This window comes from Elephantulus edwardii, unplaced genomic scaffold, assembly GCF_000299155.1.
Source record: "Elephantulus edwardii isolate Elephantulus edwardi_28Jun2011 unplaced genomic scaffold, EleEdw1.0 scaffold00151, whole genome shotgun sequence".
Classification (NCBI taxonomy): Eukaryota; Metazoa; Chordata; class Mammalia; order Macroscelidea; family Macroscelididae; genus Elephantulus; species Elephantulus edwardii.
The window spans coordinates 4931072-4954100 of record NW_006399901.1 but is presented as its reverse complement, the minus strand read 5'-3'; the positions used below and the strand labels follow the sequence as shown (position 1 = coordinate 4954100).

Sequence of the window (23029 nt, the reverse complement as noted above, 5' to 3'; positions counted from 1 at the left end):
GATAGAAAATCAGTGTATTTTTCATTTTCAGATTCTGTTGTTCTTATAAAGGATTGATCTCCATTTCCTGAAATTTCTGCTTTATCCCATGCTTGCATACAGCAGAGCCTTACTTTTATAATCACAACATCATCATATTGTAAGTGAGCTCATACTCCAAACCATTGACCTTTCCCCAGCAATTGATCAGCAATAACATTAAGAAGAGGATTTCAGATAAATTAATTCTCTCCATATTTGTGGCTTCATCAGTCCACCAAGTTCTAAACTGTAAATTTGCTCCAGTTTTCAAAACTGTCCTGACCATGGAGTCCCAATCATTAGGAATTAATCTTAATTCTGTAGCTTATCCTTGTAATATGCCTCTTACATAGGTGGAATGCATACCATAAGCAACTATGGCTTGCTTCAATTCTTTAATAGTCTTACAAGATAAAGATTGATGTTGATACAATTGATACCATTGGGGATAATCTTGATCAGAAGGCATATCCTGAATTGTAACTGGAAATACAGAAGCTCCTTTCCCCCAATTAGATAAATCATCTTGCTTTGCCTATTGCAAGGTTCTAGACAGGACTGTTAAAGGCTTCTAAAAAGTAGTCACTCCCAACAGAGCATGATTCATATACTTAAATAACATAGAATCTGGAACAGTTGCTGCTGCTGAAGCTGCATTTTTCCTTTGATAATATATTTCGTTATGAGAACCCAAGTTGTGTCTTTTATTAGAAAGTTCTGAAACTTGTTTACTTAATTTCTCATAAGGACTATCATCCTGGATTATATTGCTCAATTATTCTCCTTTGTATCTGTCAGATTCATTATCACTCTCTTTTGAAGGGATTTTTTCTTCTAATTTTTCAGACATCTCCTCTTCAGACTGACTATAAAGGTTTTAAAGCTAATGAGATCAAATTACATAGTGACCAAACCGAAACAGGAATCATATCTCTCCCTTTTGATAAGCTCTTTTTTTTAAAGAAAAAATTATTTTTTTTGTGTGTACCGTCAAATCAGATCTGAGTGGTACAGGAGGAGATTACACTTCCTTCTCCAGCAGGTCATCTGGTGGATTCGAACCAGAGCTCCCTGATAAGCTCTTTCTAAAGATGACAAGGTGTTTTTTCACCTTCAACTCTAATCTCCTTTAATGTACTATTACTTGATTCAGATTCGTACAAAGATTCAGCCATTTTTCTTTGCAAACTTTTTGGATTAGAGTACAATCCTGCACAGACATTTTTATTATTCTTTTCAAAGCCCTTACTGCCCAGAAATTAATAGGAGTCTGTCCTCTTTTTTGATGTGCTTCTCCTAAACCTTGTGCAATATTTTGCCAAATTTTTACATTTAACTGCACTTTATTTACTGATTTAAACCAGTAACGGTGTTCTGCACACACTGACACAAGTGCAGAAATGACCTTTGTCTTACTTCTACCCCTGAGCTCTTAAGTAATTCTCTAATTAATGTAATATACTGAGCTTCAGAGGATGTATTGCACAGTATTTCATTGTGTAAATGTATCACAATTTCTCAGTCCATTCAGTTGTGGTTGGCACTTGGGCTGTTTCTATGTTCTTGTGATGACGAATAATGATGTTATGATCATTGGTGTACAAATCTCCTTTTGTGTCTCAGTTCTAATTTCCTTAGGGTATTTTCCTAGTAGTGGAATAGCTAGCTGGGTCATAAAACTGAACATAGAAACTCCCTATGACCCGGCCTGCCGTTGTTTAATATATTAAAGTGTGAAAATAACCTTCCCCAGTCACACCACACTCTGTCTGTTAGTCAAAGATCCTCATATGTTCTCTTCATGAAAGTTTACACACATGGCTCCTCTTGCTTCCTTCCCCAACAGGTATGGCAGATCCCTGAAAATGGACTCACTCTCTCGCTTACAGAGCCAGTGGTGATTCTGGAAGGCCACTCCAAGAGAGTGGGCATCGTGGCCTGGCATCCAACCGCCCGCAACGTACTTCTCAGTGCAGGTAGGAACTGCCAATGGGTGGCCTGCTCTACCTGTGCCATCCGTCTCCAAGGGTGCATTAGAGGGTGATCTATACAGTGCTTCACTAGGACACCATGGTGAGGTATCCTGGGTTCCCCAACCTGAATATCACTGTTGTTATTGTGTACCATCAAGTCGGAACTGACCCATAGCTGACCCTCCAACAGCGAGGAGATTGCCCATCCTACTCCCTTGCCTCCAGGATTGCAGTACAACCTCTTGCCACTAGGCCACCAGTGCTCCCTAACCTGGACATGGTGTGTGTTTTTTAAGTCACTTTGATAAGCCAGCAGAACTGTAAACTGTTGTTGGGGAAATGCAGCTACATACTTTATTCTCCCAGTTTCAGTGATGAGTGATTCTGTCTGGGATCCTCCATGAACCCCAACCACTGGCCATTTTAATAATGATATTGCAGTCCATTGTCTGGACAGACCTCATTTTGTTTGATCAGTTCTCTGTTTAGGGCATTAAGGTGATCTTTAAATTTTTACTCATAAACCCTTCTGCATTTATCAGTTCCACATTTCATTATCACCCAGCTTTTGTCTCCCAGCACAGTCTGCTCCTCTCCCAAATGTAACATGCTCTCCCCAAATGCTTTCTTCTTTCAGAAAAGCAATATCTAAGCCCCAGGAGGTCTGCAGGGTAATGGAAAATGTTCTATAGTTGGTGGTGATGGTTACGTTAAAACATGCATTTGTCAAAACTTACCAAATGTCTACTCAACATGGACATATTCTTTTTGCATGTAAATTATACATTTCCAAAGTTGAGGTTTAAAAAAAATTTTTTTTTAAAAAGTTGAGGGTTTGTGGGGTTTTTTTTTACCTATCAAACATTCTTCTAAGTGGTATAGCACTGGTCTGTCAATTTGCTGTACAGAGGTAGCTCATGGTTGCTGTGAGGCTAAACACTGTGACACTGATGTGTCAGATGTGATCATGATTACCCATGGTGGACAGTGTTTGGTGGAGCTCCCCGATTAAAACAAGCTTGGAAGCAGAACCGGCATCCACTTCTGAAATAGTTTGCCTCCAGAAACTCTATGAACTTAGAGAAATGGAAGTTATACAAGTGTTCAGGTCTTTCTTTCATGGAGTTGCTGTGAGTGGTCTATGACTTGATGGCACTGAACAACAAAAACAGTGCTCATGGTAGAATCTCTAAAGCTCTTTCCCTCCTCATGGGTATAAGAGTGAGGGCAAGCTTGGAGGAGGTTTTGTAAACTGTCACGCAGCCAAAATAGAAAATAAATGTCAGGTACCTGTTGAAGCCTAGGGCTGCTTTTCACAAATGACATGATCGTGGTTGGATTGTGTTTGTGTTTAAATCCCTATACCCGAGGGCCATTCCCAGAACATCATTCTGATAAATGAACCCTTGTGCAGTGGATTAAGCTAGGGTGGGGGGCGCTAACCTAAAGGCTGCTGGTTCACCTCTTACCAGCTCTTGCACAGAAGAGAGATGGAGCAGCCAGCTTCTGTGAAGGCGGAGACCCAGTGGGCCAGTTGTGCTCCGCCCTGCAGGTCCACTCTAAATAAGAACCTACTCCACTACAGTGGGGGTGCCTGGAATCCGGCCCACGTTTCTCCTGGGACCTCAGTCTGATAAGGAGAAAATTCCAGAGGCGAATTCCCTCATGGAAAGTTTCCCCCCACCCTTCTCCTCTAAGTCTAAGTAGATACCACGCTTGGAATGATCCCCATTCTGCCTTTTACACACAGGGGAACGGCTGATTGGGTGCTCTGCGGATTTTAAGACTCCCGCAAGCCAGCCACTATGGCGGAAGTGACATATTTGCTTGTAGTTACCAAGGCCAGCCCTTGGATGACCCTTTCTTTCATTCTCATTTACTTTCCTTGGGCCCAGGGCCATATTTAACATAGCACTGATTTCAGCAGCCTGCCATGGAAGCTTCTCTAGTGTCCTAAACAGTTATTTAAGCACTTTATTTTTAGTTCCTCTTGGAAAGAAAGATCCCACTTTCCTTTTGATGCCTGCTTTACTAGACAGTGAACCTTGCAGTACCTCAGCCACCTAATGGGGACACAAAATTTATGTTCTATTTGGGCTTATTGTTGTGTCCCGTCGAGTCAGAACCAACCCATAGCCGACCCTCTGGTGGGTTTTCAGAGGTAGTTAATTGAACAGGACGAGATTGTCCATCCTTCTCCTGCAGAGTGGCTGGTGGCCTGGAACTGTGTGCCTTCAGTATTGCAGCGCAGCTTTTGCCACTAGGCCACCTCCTTTGTTTTTGTTTGTTTTATATGAACCACAACTTAATAAACTGTCTTCTTCCTTTACCACTTTTAGTTCTTTTACAAGACTTTCTTGTTGTTTTGCCATTTTAGTTTCTAAAGCCCATGCACAGTCAGTACCCATTTCTCTCCCCTCCAACTTCCCTTCCCCCCAACACACTGTTGCTGTTGTATGCTGTCAAGTCTGTTTTGGCTCAGAAAAGCAAGATCTGGTGACCTAGGTGGGTAGGGGGCTGTGCTACAAATCCAAAGGCATACAGTTTGAGGCTGCCAGTTTCTTTGTGAGAGAAAGATGGGCAGTCTCCTTCTGTACAATTTATAGCCTCTGAAAACCCACTGAGGGCTCAGCTGTGTGTCACTTCCAGCGCTATGGGACATAGCAACAACATCAAGGACAAAGTGCATCTGCCCCCTAGAGATTCCCCAGAGGGCCCCCCTTCAGAAGATACCCCCAGAGAACTACCACTAGAGGGCCCTCCCACTAGAGGACCCCCTAGGGAAACCACCCCCATCCCCATTCCCCACGGGAAACCTTCACAGAAGCAGTCATCTTTTCTTCTGCAGAGAAGCTGGTGAGTTCAGACCAACAACTTTCCGGTGAACTGTGCCACCGCACCACCATTTGTCACCTTCTCAAGTGTGTTGTCGCACAGGTACTCTGATCTTCATCTTGACAAGGTGTACATCTGCTTCCTTCTAGGCTGCGATAATGCAATCATTATCTGGAACGTGGGCACTGGGGAAGCCCTCATAAACTTGGATGATATGCACTCGGACATGATCTACAACGTCAGCTGGAACCGAAATGGCAGTCTGATCTGCACGGCATCCAAGGACAAGAAAGTGAGAGTCATTGATCCTCGGAAGCAGGAGATCATTGCTGTAAGTATACTCTTAGGACAACTGAGTCCATGTCTGTATCACACAGACCTTCAGCTGTTTAAGGTCGGCCCCAGGGCAGGGAGCTCTTGCTGCTTACAGTCACCTGACTAGAAAGAGATCATGTGCTACCTCGCTCCCCAGCCACATTGTCCTCCCGAGTTCTTAATCTCATCGCTCATTAGTGTCCTTAGGAATTTACAGTTCTGTCACTCTTTTTTTAACCAAGTTACCATTTTTTTTATTAATTTTAATGAAAATTTACAGAGACTTTGGATTTCCATTCATTAGTTGTTGCACTTTTCTCCCTGCCCATCCTTCTCTCCCCCACCCCCCAGTACACTCTTCTCTTTGAAAAGTAAAAGAAAAGTTCCCCCATTGTTTTATAGTCCCTCCCCCCAGGTCCACTCCACTATGCAGCCTTCATTCTGGACTCCTGTCATGACAATAATAACTAATCACATACCCCTTTTAAACAGTTTTCTCCCTCATCTGTTTCAATGCAGCATACATTATTGAACCCATCTTTCTCAGTCTCCCCCCAACCCCGATGTCAGTCCTGTTTTACAACAGTGGCACCATGCAGGATTTGTCCTTTGTGACTGAATGTTGAGTATGACTCATAGCAACCCTGTAAACAACAGATCTGAACACTGTTCTATACCATGCCATCCTCACAGCCTCTTACACACTGAAGCCCATCAGCTCAGTCACCATATCAACCCACTAGGTTGAAGGTCTTCTTTTCTTGCCATCCCTCCACCTTCCCAACCATGAAGTCCCACTAAAGGAATAGCCTCTCTTAATAACATGCCTGAACTAAATAAAGTATGTAAGATGAAGCTTCATCATCTCTGCCTTCAAGGAGCATTCTGACTGTACCTTCTCTAAGACATAACAGTTTGTTTTTCTGGGAGTCCATGGGACTTCATCACTCTTCTACAACACCACAATTTAAAGACATCAATTCTTCTGTTATCCAAATTCTCTGGCCAGGTTTCAGATGTATAACAAGTGACTGAAAAGACCGTGACCTGAATTAGGTATATCTTAGTCCTCAAACTGACTCCCCTCAATAATTTGGAGAGGTCCCTGACTATCAACTTTTTCTGTGCAATACATTTCCTGATCTCCTAACTGCTGGTATGAAGTGTATTGATTGTGAATCCTAGTACAATAAATTCAGTGACACTCTCAATATTTTCTCTGTCCGTCATGATGTTGCCTATTGGTCCAGTGGTGAGGATTTTTGTTTTCTTGATGTTGAGATGCAATCTTAACCTTCTGCAGCAAGTACTTCAAGTCCTCCTCACTTTCAGCAAGGTTGTGTCATCTGCATAATGAAGGTTATTAATGAGTCTTTCTCTAGTCTTGATGCCACATTTTTCTTCAAAAGTTTTGAATAATTTGCTCAGTATATAGATTAAATAGTTATGGAGAAAGGAGGCGATCCTGACATACACCTTTCTTAATTTTAAACTGTGCAGTGTTTACTTGCTCTGTTCTGACGACTTTTTCCTGGGCTAAATATAGGTTTTGCATGAGCACAATCAAGTCCTGAGATTCCTTTTCTTCTCAAAGTTAGTCACAATCTGACATGATCCACACAGTCAGATGTCTTTGTATAGTCAGTAAAGCACAAACAGATATTCTTCTAGTATTCTTGGCTATTTCTTCATCTAGGATCCAGCTGGCATCATCGATACCTCTGGTGCCACAGCCTCTTCTAAATGCAGCTCAAACGTCTGGCAGTATTCTGTGTTTGGTTCTAGCCACTTTTGAAAGATCCTCAGCAGTATTTTGCTTGCATGTGATATTAATGACATTGTTTGATAATTTCCACATTCTGTTAGATCACCTTTCTTGGGAATGGGACCAGTCATTCAGTCAGGCAGCTGTCCTACAAATTTCCTGGCATAGACCTTTGAGCACATCCCGGGTGGTGTCTGTCATTCGAAACATTTCAGTTGCCCTCCCATCTAACCCTGGAGCCTTCTTTTTTTCCAGTGTCTTCAGTGCAGCTTGAATTTCTTCCTTCATTAGCACTGGCTCTTGATCGTATGATTTACAAGCCTAGATCAACTTAAACCAATTGGCTTCACTCCTGGGCCCGTGCTTTAGTACTGAAGATCGATGAGCTAATGCCCCACGTGCCTCCACAGATAATTGCTTAGAGGTAGCAGATCCCAAAAGTAGTTTAGCCGAACAAGTGAAAAATGGCTGCCTTGACCATTTGCCTGCGAAGAACCATCTAAATGGGATCAAATTAATGGCAAAACCTCGAAGCTTAGGGGACAGTAGGTTTAGAGTGTGAATAGGAGGAATAGCTCAGAACAAGAGAGTATGTGACCAGTGGTATTACTTGAAGACTGTACTGAAAGGTACATTTGTTGTTGGGTTGGTGAGCGTCCTGCTGTGCATAATCTAAACAGATGTAAATAAAACATACTGTTTTCACCAGTGAGACATTCCTGTGGCCGATAAACACATGGAGAAATGTCCTTGATCATTGGCCATTACTGTTGCTGCACTTAAGTGCTGTTGAGGTGAGAGCCAACTTACAGCTGAGCCTCCAGCGGGTTTCCAGACAGTAAATCACAGGGGAGACTGCCCAGCCTTCTCCTGCAGAGTAACTGGTGGACTCAAACCTCGTACCTTCTGTTGACAGCACAGCTCCTTACTCACTAGGCCCCCTGAGCTCCCTCGCTAGCCATTGTTGTTGTTAGGTGCTGTTGAGTCAAGTACAACCCATAGCCACCCTGTGAACAACAGATCTGAACCCTGTCCTATCCTGTACCGTCCTCACATCTCTGACACACTAAAGGCCATGGCTGCAATCACCATGTCAGTCCTCCTGGTGGAAGATCTTCCTTTCTTTTGCTGACCCTGCACCCTCCCAAGCATCATGTTCCTTTTCAATGAATAACCTTCTTTCAACAACATTAGCCAATTTCATTGTATCAGACACACCTACCCCCACTGACTCAAGGTAAAGCAGGGTTCAGAGCTATTGTACATAGTGTTGCCATGAGTTCAAGCAACTCGATGGCACATAACAACATTAGATAGAGGCAGATGTAAATGACAGTGATACATCATCTAACCCCAGTAATAATAGCAAAGTTCAGTAAGACAGAAAACCACAAATGCTAGCAAGAATGTGGAGAGATTGGAGCATTCACACCCTGTTGGTAGAACTGGAAAATGGTCTTCTTAAAAAGTTGGAAATGTCAGGGAGCTCTGGTGGCCTAGTCACAAGAAGCCGCACTGCAATCCTAGAGGTACGTGGTTCGAATCCACTAGGTGCACTGCTGGAGAAGGACAGGCAGTCTCCTCCTCTACCAATCAGATCTGATTTGACGGTACACACGCAGAGTTGGAAATGTCATGAGTCAGCAATTCCAATCCTAGGTATGCTGTTGTTGTCATGTGCCGTCGAGTCGCTTGTGACTCATTGCAGTCCTGTGTACAGTAGCTCTGAAACCTCCTCTATTCTGTGCCAGCTTTATTGTTTCTGACATACTTACCCCCATTACCACAGTCTCTGAGTCAATCCGACTCATTCAGGGTCTTTCTCACTTGCACTGTCTCTCCACCCTCCCAAGCATGATGTCCTTCTCCAAGGACTGGTCTCTCCTTGCAACATGTCCAAAGTATGTCAGATAAAGCTTCAGAATCCTTGCCTCCAAGGAGCAGCCTGGTTTTACCCTCTCCAGGACAAACCTGTTTGTTCTCCTAGCAGTTCATGGTATATTCAACACTCTTCCCCAGCATCACAGCTCAAAGCATCAATTCTCTTTCGATCATCCGTCCTCATTGTCCATATATCCCAAAGAGATAAGAGCCAGAATATGTACAGATATGTGCACACCCATGTTCATTGCACCATGTATAATAGAAAAGAGACGGAAACAACCTACATACCTATCAACAAATGACTAGATAAACTATGGTACATATATACAGTAGAATACTATGCAACATTAAAGATTAATGATTAATTGTGGAGCACAGCATAACCCGAATAAACATGGAAGACTTTGTGCTGAATGATAAAAGTCACAGTCACAAAAGAAAAAATGGACGAGTTCAAGGTTACACATGGAATGAAACGCTGATTGATGGTCGCCAGGGATGGAAAAGGAAAGAAAATCAGTGCTTAGATGAGATACATGCCAGGTTGGGTAAAGAGAAAGGCTATACAAATGCACATGTATCATCTGACTCAGTTACATGTGTATGTGCTGCATATAAGGCCACATATATCGTAGAGCTACCAGGGGGCAAAGTTACATCAATTTCTTGATCATTAAAAAATGTCCTAAGGGAATGAGTGGTCCTGGGGCCTCAGGACTATTGTCTCAGGGAGCGTCAAAGTCAGTTGGCATAGCATAGCCCACACAGATGACATTCTGTACCCAGCGTTGACAGGTAACAATGGGGCCTTAAAATGCATATGGTGTTTTTGTTGGTGTTAGGTGCTGTCAAGAGTACAACCTATAGCAACCCCATGAACAACAGATCTGAACCGTCTTATCCTGTGCCATTGTCACTTTCTGACATACTGATCACTATGACAGTCTGTCTCGTTGAGGGTCTTCCTCTCCTTCGCCTACTCTACCTTCTCAAGCATGATGTCCCTCTCCAAGAAATAGCCTCTTCTAGCAGCAATGACAGAAAAAGAACTGATACCTTTGAGTTGTGGTGCTGGCGAAGAGTCTTGAACATACCACGGACCACCAAGGAAACAAATAGGTCTGTCTAAGAGAGGGTGAAACCAAGTTTCTCCTTGGAGGTTAGGATTTTGAAGCTCTGGCTCAAATATTTTGGGCACGTAGTCAGGAGAGACTGAACCTTGGAGAAGGACATCTTGCTTGGAAGGATGGAGGGACAGCACAGGAAGGAGAGGAAGATGCTGGAAGCATGGTTTGATATAGTAACAGGGACACTGAGGGTAGGTGTGTTGGAGTTGATGAAACTACAGGGTAGGCTTCAGAGCTGCTATACATAGGGTCACTATGAGTTGCAGGCGACTCAGTGGCACATAACAACAAGCAGCATGTCCAAAGTATACAAGACAAAGCTTTATCATCTTTGCCTCCAAGGAGCACTCAGGCTGCACTTTCTCCAAGACTTAATCTGTTTATTCTTTTGGCAGTCCATGAAGTCCTCAGTATTCTTATCCAGCACCACAGCTCAGAGGTGTCAATTCTGTCATCCTTATTCATTCTCAAATTCGCAGGCACACTTTACTCTTCAAACTGACATCACTGCTCCTCAGAAAGCTTATGAGTAGCTGTCAGTGGTGCACCACTGGTCTCTCCCTGTCTGGAACAAGACAGTGAAGAAAATCAAAGATGCGTGAAAACAACTAGTCCATAACATAACATAACACCAATAAACTTTTCTCACTGAAGGAGTCACCATGAAGAGTCTGGGATAGAGTGGGAGATACAGAAGAACATTCAAAATCATAAAAACTGCCAGGGCTCCTGGTCAGAGAGAGACTAGTGAATCTCTTAAGACTATATGGCTAGTTGTCCTCTGATCCTAGAATTAAGCCCATCTCATGGTTCTAAATACTGAAGAGCAACACAGACTAAGGTGCGCCTGATATAGGCCATGGTCTTTTCAATCATTTGCTATGTGTCAGAGAGCTGGACAGTGACTTGGGATCATAGAAGGAGAATTGGTGGCTTTGAGCTGTGGTGTTGGAGGAGAGTATTGAATATACCATGGACTGCTAAGAAAACAAACAGGTTCATCCTAGAGAGGATGGAGCCAGGTTGCTCCTTGGAGGCTTTGTCGGACATACTTTGGACATGTTGCAAGGAGGGATCAGTCCTTGGAGAGGACGTCATGCTTGGGAGGGTGGAGCGACAGCACAAGAGAGGAAGACCCTCGATGAGGTGGATTGATTAAGTGACTGACGGGGTAATGGAGGTAGGTGTGTCGGACACAGTGAGATTGGCACAGGATAGAGTAGGGTTTAGGGCTGTTGTACATAGGTCGTAGGCGGCTCGACAGCACACAACAACATGGTTCAACTTTCAGCTAAACAACAGACATCAGTATGGTTTCCATGACTTCAATATGGGTTACATCTCGACATCGAGAAAATTAAAATCCTGACCACTAGACCAATAGGCAGTATTAAGATAGAAGACTGAAGTTGTCAGTGATTTCATCTTACTTGAATCTACAGTCCACCCCTCGGTATCAGCAGTCAAGAAACCATAAGACGTATTGCATTGGGCAGATCTGCTGTCAAGGTTCTACCTAAGGTGCAGGATGTTAATTTAAAGATGGTGGTGTGTCAGTTTCAAATGATAGTCTTTTCAGTTACTTGCTATGCATCTGAAAGTTGGACAGTGACTAAAGGTGACAGAAGAATCGATGCCTTTTAGTTGTGGTGTTGGAGAACAGTACTGAATATCCCACGCACTTCCAGGAGAACAAACAAATAGGCCTTGGAGAAAGTACAGCCAGGGTGCTCCTTGGAGGTGAGGGTGGTAAAATTTTCTTACATATTTTTTGGCATGCTGTTAGGAGAGGCTGGTCCTTGGGAAAGGACATCATGCTTGGAAATGTAGGTAGAGGGTCAGCAAAATAGAAGACCCTCAAACTCAATGAGATGGATTAATACTGTAACTGTAACAGTTGGCTCAAATATATCAGAACTAATGAAGAATGGCACAGGGTAAAACAGGGTTCAAAGCCATAGTTCAGAGTCGCTATGAGTCGGAGTCACCTCAGCGGTGCTTAACACCAGCAAAAGATGAGCGTATCAGAGACCATAGGATGGCACAGGACAATCAACCCCTAAGAAGGAAGAGGCTAGAAGGATGAATGGAAACAAAACCACAGAGGAGAATGGGAAGGATGCTGTTACAACATGGGGATTGTAATCAGTGACATAAAATATAGACAAATAGAATACCAATCTGTTCTATAAACTTTCACTCAAATCATGGTAAAAATAAAATTTTCATAATATGAGCAACAGGTTTTCTCCTGAAGTGACTAGCACACAGCGCGCGTTGGGCTCAGTGTAGGAGTTCTCGCCCCTCAATTGACCTTCCCATGGCTCTAATGTGCCCTTCTTCTCTCCCCACCCCCACAGGAGAAAGAGAAAGCCCACGAAGGTGCGCGGCCCATGAGAGCCATCTTCCTGGCTGACGGCAACGTCTTCACCACTGGTTTCAGCCGCATGAGCGAGCGGCAGCTGGCTCTCTGGAACCCGGTATGCCCTGCCCAGCCTGTCTGCGGAGCTGTCCCTTGACCTTTCTCATTTCTGAATGGACTTTAGGGTTGATTATAAAAAGCCCTGATGGCGCATTGCCGAGCACCTTGCTAACCAGAGGCAGAGTGGTTCGATTCTACCATCTGCACCTTGCCAGTCTGCTTCCATAAAGACGGAAACTAATCCTGCTGCCATTGAGTCAGTTCTGACCCTTGCTGATGCTGTAGAGTAACAGAACCATCCCATAGGGCTTCCACGGTCCTGAGTCCTGACAAACATTCTGCCACGTCTTTCTCCATGGATTTGAATGGTGGAATTTTACATTAGGAGTCAAGCATTTTAAGCGCTATGCCACCAAGGCTCCTACTCCTTAGAGATTACATCATTGAACACCTTTGGGCTCCAAGGAGCCAGTGTCAGAGTCGGCTCAGCAGCACAGGCGTTGGGATTCTTGTTTTGAAAGTGGGTGGTAGTATAATTTTATCAACTTCTGCTGGTTGTAAACTGGATATCAGATTCTCATCCTCCTTGAATATATTCCAAAATACACTCTTAGTTCTTACTAAAAATGCCCAAAGTTTCTAAAAAGGTGTTAGACTTTGGAAACTTTTGTGTTGTGGGTTTGGGTGGTGTTTATTTTATTTATTTATTTATTTTTTTAAAAAAAGAAAAAGTAGTATATTTTGTAAAGAATATGGCTTAAGCCAGACAAATCATGCTTGGGAAAATGTCATGTTCATAACCACTTAAGTGGGAAAATGCTGAACTCGAATATAGTACATTTCCATTAGAGTGTATATGTGATGTTGTTGGAGGGAAATAGACCACAGTGGTTGTGATGCTTCTATCTGTTGGATGTGGGGATGGAGCACTAAGGGATAATCTTCTTAAAATGGTTTTAAGTTTTAAAAGTTTCTACCATGAGCATGTGTTCATTTAAAGAGAATACTTTTTAAAAAGAATAGTCACCAGGAAGGACACTCTTTTTCTTCCTGTTTTTAATTACACTGTTGTATGTATTTATTATGTTGCCAGATCAGCCACTTTCAGTGGGTTTGATGCTGTTTCATATCCTCAGTAGACCTTGTGCAAATACTAATCCGTGCATCAGTCAAACTTCTATGATTTAAATTAGATATCTAGGAAAATGGCTAACTGGAGCATAAATCAATGTATGAAAGGTTCTAAAACTTCGTCTTTAAAAATCTCTATATATTTTTTCCCCTTCTCAGAAAAATATGCAAGAACCAATTGCTCTTCATGAAATGGACACTAGCAATGGGGTGTTGCTGCCTTTCTATGATCCCGACACTAGTATTATTTACTTATGTGGAAAGGTAAATCATTGCTTTTACATATGTATTCAATTTAATCCTATAAGCAACTCACAGTCTGCAATAAGACACGCATAATGAGGTAAGTTGGGACAAGGAGAGAAATGTATATTAATGAATAAATGAAAAATCCTTCTTTTAAACTTACACTAAGTTTGTGGTTTTTTTAATTTAATCCTGTAAGAGATTTATCCTTTAGAGATTTGGAAGGTGAACAGTAAATATATTGTTATCATTTTAATATTTTAATGTGTTGTGTGTGTATATATGTGTGTCTTGGGCAAAGATAAAGGCAGGTGATTTCGGTAAGTTGGGGGTCTTTAGACTGGAACCTCTGTAACTTGCCAGCTGTCCAGTATGACTGTGCTGGGGTCAGTACTTTGGGCTTTGAGGCGAGGCTGGTGAGGAAGCCGTTATTCAGGGTTTTCTAGTAAGAGAAGGAAACCCTTCCAAACAGGTTGTTCCACTGAGGGTGAGGTGAGGTTTTTGATTTACAGTTTCCGTTGTTGTTATCAGAGATGAGTAACCCATGTGCCACATCTAATGCTGAAATCTGTTGGTTGACCTAGATTAACATTTATGCACTAGCTACCACTTGATGTAAGCTAGAAACAAGAATAGTGCTTTGTGCTAATAAGAGCTCGGGGGGCCTCACGGAACCTCCAGTGGGCTCTTATCCTTGGGTTCAGCATTAGGACTGGACCTGAAAACATGTGGTCTGGCTAGAGTTTGATGGTAGCTGTCACAGGAAGTTGTGACAAACCACCCTGGATTCAGAACATCCTGTGATTTTCATCTCTGCCTCACCCAATTATTGGTAGCTTGATGGTGATTTCTGTTTGGAAAGTGATAACGTCAGTTCTAGAATTCTTTGTAGCTTCAGTCTTCCTAGAACTTTGTATAGTTCAGCATAGCTTGTACGGAATGTTCACTTCATGGAGCATGTGCTCTTTAACAAAAAATGGTCTAAATGAGATCCACTTGACAACCCTCAAACACACAGACATTTAAGGGGAAAAGAGTCCAGTTGGTGGTGAAATAGTGGGTAGAAAGAGAATGGTCACACAGCTTCAGTGTCATTGAACTGCACATGGGAAAAATGATGAGGGAGTACATCCTGTTATCTATGTTTTCACCAAGTTTTTAAAATTTTTAAATGTTCCTCTGTAGAAATTTGGAAGCAAGAGTGGCATCCACTTCCTAAATAACATGCCTCTGGAAACTGTGAACTTTATAGAAAGGCTTCAGGCCGTTTGTTCATTTGGGTTACTGTGAGTCATGCTCAACTCCATAGCAATCAACAGCAATAATAGAGAAATATAATTGGTTTGTTGTTAGGGTTTTTTTAAAAAATACTAACTTTTTTAAAATAAAATTTTTGTTTTGTACTGGCTTACTTAGAAAGTCCTCTCACATTGTTTTTCATACCAGATCTTTCCCATTTCCTTAACCCACCCTACCCTCCACCTATCAGATTGTGCGACCCTCTGATTACCACCCCCCCCCCCCCGTCAATCCTCACCCCTCTGCTCCCCACCTTATATCCTCATACACATTTTACTAGTTATCTAATGTTAACTTGTTATTCTGCACTGTTCAATGCCCTCAAATCAGAACGGACTCATAGTTGACCCTCCAGCAGGTTTTTAGAGACAGGCAGATGTGCAGGAAGAGATTGCCCATCTTTCTCCCATGGAGATTTGAACCATGTCCCTTCTGGTTGGCAGTATAACTTCTTACCACTAGACTACCAGAGCTCCCCAGCTGTGCTAAAGTTACAGTTCTAGTAGAGGGTTTTTTGGTGTGGTTTGTTTTTAATACAGTCTTTAGGGTTTTTCTGTGTAGAGAATTGCAGCCCCTGCAAATAAAGACTGTCTCTTTTTGTAGTGAAACCAGTGGAGCCATTACAGTATGTCACCACCCTGTAGGGAAGCCCCTGGCTGCCTGCAGCGTGGATATTAATGTGACGCAGCAGTTCATACGATTTCTCTAGTGAGCACGCTATGGGCTGGCTTTGTGTTTTTGTAGGCCAGTTACTTGGAAGCAGAGATCTTTTCAGCTTCCTTACAAACCATTTAATTGCAGATGTTAACAGCTGTCAATCACAAAGGGAGCAGGTTACTCAGATACTAGGGAGAACAGGTGGAAAATTCTTTGGAGTATGCAGAAAACAAAGAAGATGAGTAGCTGCTTTTCTGTCACTTTCTCGTGGAAACTGTGGTTTATGCTATTTTCCTTGTGTGCATCTCCCCTCCACCGAGCAGGAGTGTCATTACTGCTCAGGAGGGAACAGTTGTGTAATAATCAGTTACACTTTTCAAGACTAGCAGCAGGTGGGATTTCCAAAGTGTCTGGCTGTTCTGCACAAGATAACTTGGACTTTCGCCCCTACTGTGAGATAAGTACTGCTTTTCACTTAGAGGATGTTGTTGCTGTTGTTATGTGCCATCAAGTCGGAATTGACTACTAGCTGATGTATTGCGATGGGAAAGTCTGCTGTTAGGGACCTCTCCAAAGTACTGAAGAGCAGTGGTGTCACTCTAGAGATTAAGGTTGTCTGATAGAGGCCATGGTCTTTGCAGTTACTTGTTATGGGGCAGAGAGTTGGACAGTGACTAAGGAGGATAGAAGGAGAATTGATGCCTTTGAGCTGTGGTACTGGAGAAGAGTATTGAATGGACTGCTAAGAAAACAAACAGGTTCAACCGAGAGAGGGTTAAACCAGGCTGCTCCTTGGAGGCAAGGATTCTGGGGCTTTGTCTGACATACTTTGGACATGTTGTAAGGAGGGACCAGTCCTTGGAGAAGGACATCATGCTTGGGAGGGTGGAGGGACAGCGCAGGAGGAGAAGACCCTCTGTGAGGTGGATTGAGTCAGTGACTAGGATAATCTGGATGGGTGTGTCAGAGATGGTGCGATTGACACAGGACAGAGCAGGGTTTAGAGCTGTTGTACATAGGGTTGCTATGAGTCTCAAGCGACTCAGCAGCACATAACAACAACAACATAAGTCATACAAGAGGAGATTTCCCATCTTTCTCCTGAGAAGCAGCTGTTGAATTCGAACCACATACCTTTTGGTTGGCAGTGCAGCTCTTGTTACTAGACCACCAGTGACTCACTAAAAATACTTATTTAATGGAAGAAAACACTGTTAATAACATCATCTGACCATGCCCCTTGGGCATTGCGTTATGTCAATGAATAGTTCTTCATAAATCACTGACTGAACTGCCCCCTTGAACCTCATGACTGGGTGGGATTTCTTTACTCTCTGAAAGTTGAATCGCAGTGTGCTATTTGGCAGCAGGAGTTACCATTTTCATCCTGACTGTACTTTGATGTCTGGGCTTAGAGAAAGGAGGTAGAGCTGTTCTAGAAGGCTGAGAGAACCTTCTCCAGGGCATGTTGTTCTTGACAAACAAGGACGATAAACTGGCCTAGACCTTAGGCAAGCCTCTTGATAAAAGGCTCCCAAATAGCACTGGGTTCACGGGAGAGAGAGAGAGCACGCGCGCGAGAGCCATTCACTTACACCAGACTCTTCTGTTGATGTTAAACACAAAACCTGTCTTTTAATTTCTTGTAGGGCGACAGCAGTATCCGCTACTTTGAGATCACCGATGAGTCTCCCTATGTCCACTACCTCAACACTTTCAGCAGCAAAGAGCCTCAGAGAGGGATGGGTTACATGCCCAAGAGGGGACTGGACGTGAACAAATGTGAGATTGCCAGGTAAAGAAATGGGTTGTGCAGCTTTCAGGGTGTTTACACCATGCTGTAAACCAAGAGCCAAGCATCATCCTTACCTTTATGTAGAAATGGGCACTTTTCATAGCGGGAAGGACCCTTCAAAAGGATTTAATCCACCTGTGTCCCTCTTCATTACTCAGTGCTCTAACTCAAGTGCAGTGGCTAAGAGACTTAGCCAAAGTACGTCTGTAACCTATTTAAGTAGCAGTTCCTGTATCTCTTCAAGCTGAGCCTGTGGCCAGCATCCCCTGGAAGACAAGCGGTGGAGAGCTTGACCCTCAGACGGAAATGAGGGGTGGTTTCCTACCTGCAGGGAAGGAACCAGGTTTAACACTCTTGGTACCAGCAGCCAGGAAATTAGAAGACAAATTGCACTGGGAAAGTCTGCTGTCGGAGACCTCTCCAAAGTACTGAAGAGCCTCAGTGTCAGTCTGGAGACTTAAAATGTGCCTGATCCAGGCCTTAGTCTTTGCAGTTACTTGCTATGCATCAGAAAGCTAGACAATAACTAGTGTTGATAAAAAGAGAATTGATGCCTTTGAGCTGTGGTGCTGGAGAAGAGTATTGAATATACCATGGACTGATAAGGAGAACAAACAGGTTTAATCATGGAGAGGGTGAAGCCAGCCTGCTCCTTGGAGGCAAGGATTCTGAAGCTCCGTCTTACATACTCTGGACATGTTGCAAGGCGGGACCAGTCCTTGGCGAGGGATGGTCATGCTTGGGAGGGTGGAGGGTCAGCACAAGAGAGGAAGACCCTGGATGACATGGATTGACTCAGTGCCTGGGGTAATGGGTGTAGGTGTGTCAGAGACAATAAGATTGGCACAGGATAGAGCAGGGTTTAGGGCTGTTGTACATAGTTGCTATCAGTTGCAAGCAACTCAGTGGCACATAACAAGAACATTGCATTGGGGCTTCCTAAACAATGGTCAGCAGTGATTCACCAAGGTTACTGCTATAATAAAAGGTCAGAGTAATTGTTTTGTTGTTAGGTGCCATCTGGTCAACTGTGACCCACAGTGAACTACAGATGGAAGCCCTGCCCTCCCTGTCCCATCCTTCCCACCTCTACCATGCAGTGCGTGCTGCAGTCACCGTGTCAGGTCATATCCTCCGGGACCTGCCTTCCTTTTGCTGACCCTCTGCCTTTCCCTGCATGTCTTTTTGCAAGGACTGGCCCTCCTGACAACAAGCCCAAAGTATATGAGACACAGAATCCCCCGCTCTTGCCGCCAAGGAGCTCCCTCAGAATAACTAGCCTTATGCCATCAGACACAAGTTCGTATTACACATTTGGGTAGTAAACACTGTCCTTAACCTGGTCTTATCCTCAGGTTTGCTGTTCTTGTCACCCCATTAAATAATGACAAATGAGTCTTTTACAAGCTTTTACAAAACAATAATCATGCTTTTTGTTATTGTTGCCTTTAAAATACATTCAACTCTATTGGCTGGAGTAGCAAAGGAAAACTCACAGATTTTCTAAAACATGGTTTAAGCCACACATCAGAATTGGATTCTACATCCATTTAATCAGAACCTAATTAAGGTTAATACTCAGTGTTTATTAACTTACTTTATTTGTCATCTGAATGCTTCAGAATTTTATCCTGACAGTTTAGGTACTTCATATTTATCATGTCTTGAGTTCTTACTACGTCTTGGGCATGGCGTGCAACAGCCCTGTGAGAGAGGTGGCGTTTTGAGGGGGGTTTTGTTTGCTTTTTAAAAATATGGAACGCTTCACAGATTTGTGTGTTCTCCTTACACAGAGGCCATGCTAATCTTCTCTGTATCATTCCAGTTTTAGTGTATGTGCTACCGAAGCAAGCACAGCGGTACTGTTTCTGTCTTCATCTGGGGAAGCATGGGGATTAGGGGCTCGGTGAAGTTACCTTATGCTCTGGTTATAGTAAGCTCCATGTGGAACCTGGCTTAGCCTTTGACCACTGCGCTGACTGGGCAGCTTTCATTAAACCAGCCTTTTCACACATTTCTCATTTCTCTGGGCTTCGCTCATTCTGGTTGTATAGGCTGGTTTAAAGGATTAGTCCTTCACAATCTGACCAGTTTTATATAACCCTTTCCCAGTCCCAGCTCCTTCCACCTTTTGCCGCCCTTATAGATACCAGATCTCGGCTAAGCCCTCACCTACATCATGCTGCCCGTTTTCAATGCCACAGGCTACACGTGCCTTGTATGATCACACTCTGCTGGCTTTGGGCGTGTGCAGTGGGGATGCCTCTTATTTAAATGTTTGTGTTCAGTGAGTACATACACCTCTTCTGACTTCTCAGCCCTGAGTTCCTACTGTCCCAAATGGTGGGCGGCCAAGAACCTTGGAACTCTTGGTTATCCTCTACTTTGTCAAGAAAAAATCCCTGAGCAACCTCGTCCCGAGCCTCGTTTGGGCTTTGTGGTTTGCACTTTATGTTCAGTCTTGCTGTTGGATACAATAGAAAGTGCTAGTTCTTTACTTTCCCAATCTAGACTCCTCGTGGCCTGTGAGCAACAGGACAGGATCTGAACCTCTCCCTGTCCTTGCAGTTCGCATGATCCCTGATATGCTCGAGCCCATTGTTGCGGTCACTGTGTCAGCCCATCTCCTTAGAAAAAGACTGAGGAAGGTGGAGGGTCCGGGAGAGAGACCCTCAACGAGGTGGATTTCCAAATTTGAAGCCACTTATTTCTGTGTCATAGCACCAGCTGTTTGGCATTCCCATTCTTCCCACATTTTAAACAGTTAACAATTTTTTCTTTGTTCGTTATGTGGCTTTCTGTGATGCTCAAATTTTAACTCCTAGGTTTGTTCTCTTTACCTTTTTTAAAGATCACATCTGTACTCAGTGGTGTTCAGCCACCTGAAGTTGGCATCTAAGTCTTAGATCTGATCTAGGCTTTCAACCTTCGGTGTTTTCTCTGTCTTCTCGTCTGAGTCATTATGGTTCTTTCCACCATGGTTGATCTGCCCCCAGATAATTGAGATCTGGCCTTGTAATCCATAAACCTCTATTCATTGTTCTTGTCCTTGGTCTGCCTTTTCCTAGCACAGTTACTCTCAGCCTTTGTTTCTTTAAAATGGGATTGCAGCACAGCGTGCCTCTCTCTCTCTCTCTCTCTCTCTCTCTCTCTCTCTCTCTCTCTCTGTGTGTGTGTGTGTGTGTGTACCATCAAATTGGATCCGACTGGCACAGGAGGAGATTGCCCCTCCTTCTCCAGTGGAGCATCTGGTGGATTTGAACCACATGCCTTTGGGATTGCAGCTCAGCTTCTTCCCACTAGGCCACCAGAGCTCCCTTAAAAGGGAACAGCAGGCTCTACCCACCCATGAGGGTGATAAGGTGATGGGCTCAGAAAAGTTTAATACTTCACACAGTGCTTAAAATTCAGTTATTCACCAGGCACTCAGTCTCCTGTTTCTATTAATATGAAGTTGCTTTTTAACATTAGCACTGCTCTTTCTTTCCTCTTTTAAGATTCTTCAAACTTCACGAAAGAAAGTGTGAGCCCATCATCATGACTGTTCCCAGGAAGGTGAGTACCCAGTTTTATAGGCCATTCAAGCTTTTTTTTTAAAAAAAAAAAACCAAAAAAATCCCGCCATTTCTTTCTTCTCCTCACCTAAGGGTCTCCCTACAACATCTCTTCTAGTCCGACCTTTTCCAAGATGACCTGTATCCCGACACAGCAGGGCCCGAGGCGGCGTTGGAGGCTGAGGAGTGGTTTGAGGGCAAGAATGCAGACCCCATCCTCATTTCCTTGAAGCACGGCTACATCCCAGGCAAAAACCGGGATCTCAAGGTGGTCAAGAAGAACATACTGGACAGCAAGCCCATGCCAAACAAGAAGTGCGACCTGATAAATGTCCCCAAGAAAACTGCAGACCCGGCCAGCGTGGTAAGGCCTTGATGAGCTCGAGGGGAGCGGCTTGGGGTCCTGTCTGCTTCACTGTCCAGGGTGGTGGCCGCCCTGGGCCCAGCCTATGAGAGGGGGTGTGTTTTCAGTAAATGATGCTACATGTTGCTTATAAGAAGTCGTGTTTCACCTGACAATATGTATGTGTGGTACAGGGCACGTTCAGCTTAGCCGCCACATTAGACGTGGGTAAGGGAGCTCTGGTGGCACCGTTCATAGAGAACTGTGCTGCTGGCCAAAAAGGTCACGTCTCTCTGGCAGTTCAAATCCACTAACCACTTCTCGGGAGGACGATGGGCAGTCTCCTGTCATGCGATTTATTGCCTCTGAAAACCCGGTGAGGAGGCAGCTATCGGTCAGTTCTGACACGACTGCAGGGGCTTTTGAGATATTGGTCAGTGGACATGGGAGCACGAGGCGTTTTCCTCACTGTCCAGGTAAACCCATTTTGATGTAGACAGACATAAAACATTGCACAGGTGCAGGGAAGAGAGAGTCAGCAAGACAGGGCAAGGAACTTGGGCCCTGAGAAAGAGTCACCCTTTGTCCCGGTCAAATATGACTCGAGCAGGAGGCTGGGATAGAGGGCAGCTTGAAAGGACTCAGCCTTGCCCTCCAGCTCCTGTGTCCTGGGACTCTGTGCTAGGCCCCAGGAGCAGAGGGAGCCCAGTGACACAAGGTCACCCGCTCCATTCACATGCACTGACCATTTGTTGCACCCCACAAGGACCAGATGCTGTAGGATTTTCAGTTTCTTTTATTCCCCACATCACTGTTTCACTGTCTCTGGACTAGAAAAATGATAAAATCCACCCTATAAATCCTTGACACTATTGGGTCTTGGTTACTGATTTTAAGTCGTCTGCCCTCCCTCCACCTGCTCACCTTGCTTTTTGTGTGTCTTTTCTTAGCAAAACGAAGCCAAGCTGGATGAGATTTTAAAGGAGATCAAATCTATAAAAGACACAATCTGCAATCAAGACGAGCGCATTTCCAAGTTGGAACAGCAGATGGCGAAGATAGCTGCCTGAGGGCCCCTGCCTCCTTTCAGCAGAGCAAGGACTGGTGCTCAGGGCTGGTTATGATGTGGGGTCCCCCCACCCTGGGGAGGGACAGGGCGGCGCTGCCATCCAGGACCTTCCATCTCCGATCTGTCAGCCAGCAGTGAGCCACATTCCCGTGAGGGCCCAATCTTGTCTCCCCAGTTTGCAGAAAAAAAAAGTGATTTGAAAAGCTGAGCTTTTTCCTCAAAAAAAGCCTTTTCTGATGTGTTAAATGTTATGTGACTTGCAGAACGGTTTTTTTTTTAAAAAAAAAAAAAGACTGAAGTGCTACTTTTAACAATCCCAGATACCCAGGATTTTAGAAAACAAACCGAGTCTGATTTCCGTGTCATGCCCAAGTACCTTTTTTACGAGTAGGGACCAATGCCACAATGCTTCCCCCCCTTATTTCTCTCTTTTTTTTTCTCTTCAACATTGCCAAAACCAAACGTAGCTTTGTGCTCCTGCCACGCCCTTCCCTTTGTATCATGCCACTTTGCAGTATTTGTGTGTGATTTTAATTTCTCCTCCTTCTGAATTTGAAAGGGACAGCACTGTGTATGTTTATAAACAAAGTGAA

The 23029-nt window shown here is 43.9% G+C and overlaps 1 protein-coding gene across 3 annotated transcripts in view; it reads left to right on the top strand.

Annotated features, from left to right (window-relative positions):
* Positions 1 to 22696, top strand: part of CORO1C (coronin, actin binding protein, 1C) — a 122564-nt gene extending 99868 nt beyond the window's left edge. Inside the window, exons 4-11 of one of the 3 annotated variants that reach the window (XM_006894824.1) lie at positions 1868 to 1997; positions 4979 to 5160; positions 12281 to 12400; positions 13633 to 13737; positions 17325 to 17470; positions 20968 to 21025; positions 21143 to 21388; positions 22318 to 22696. In XM_006894824.1, the coding sequence (XP_006894886.1) occupies positions 1868 to 1997; positions 4979 to 5160; positions 12281 to 12400; positions 13633 to 13737; positions 17325 to 17470; positions 20968 to 21025; positions 21143 to 21388; positions 22318 to 22437 (1107 nt within the window). In that variant the 3' untranslated portion in view covers positions 22438 to 22696. The remainder of the gene's footprint in view (positions 1 to 1867; positions 1998 to 4978; positions 5161 to 12280; positions 12401 to 13632; positions 13738 to 17324; positions 17471 to 20967; positions 21026 to 21142; positions 21389 to 22317) is intronic. The other 2 variants (XM_006894826.1, XM_006894825.1) reach the window with 2 other exon arrangements.
* Positions 22697 to 23029: the final 333 nt, after the last annotated feature.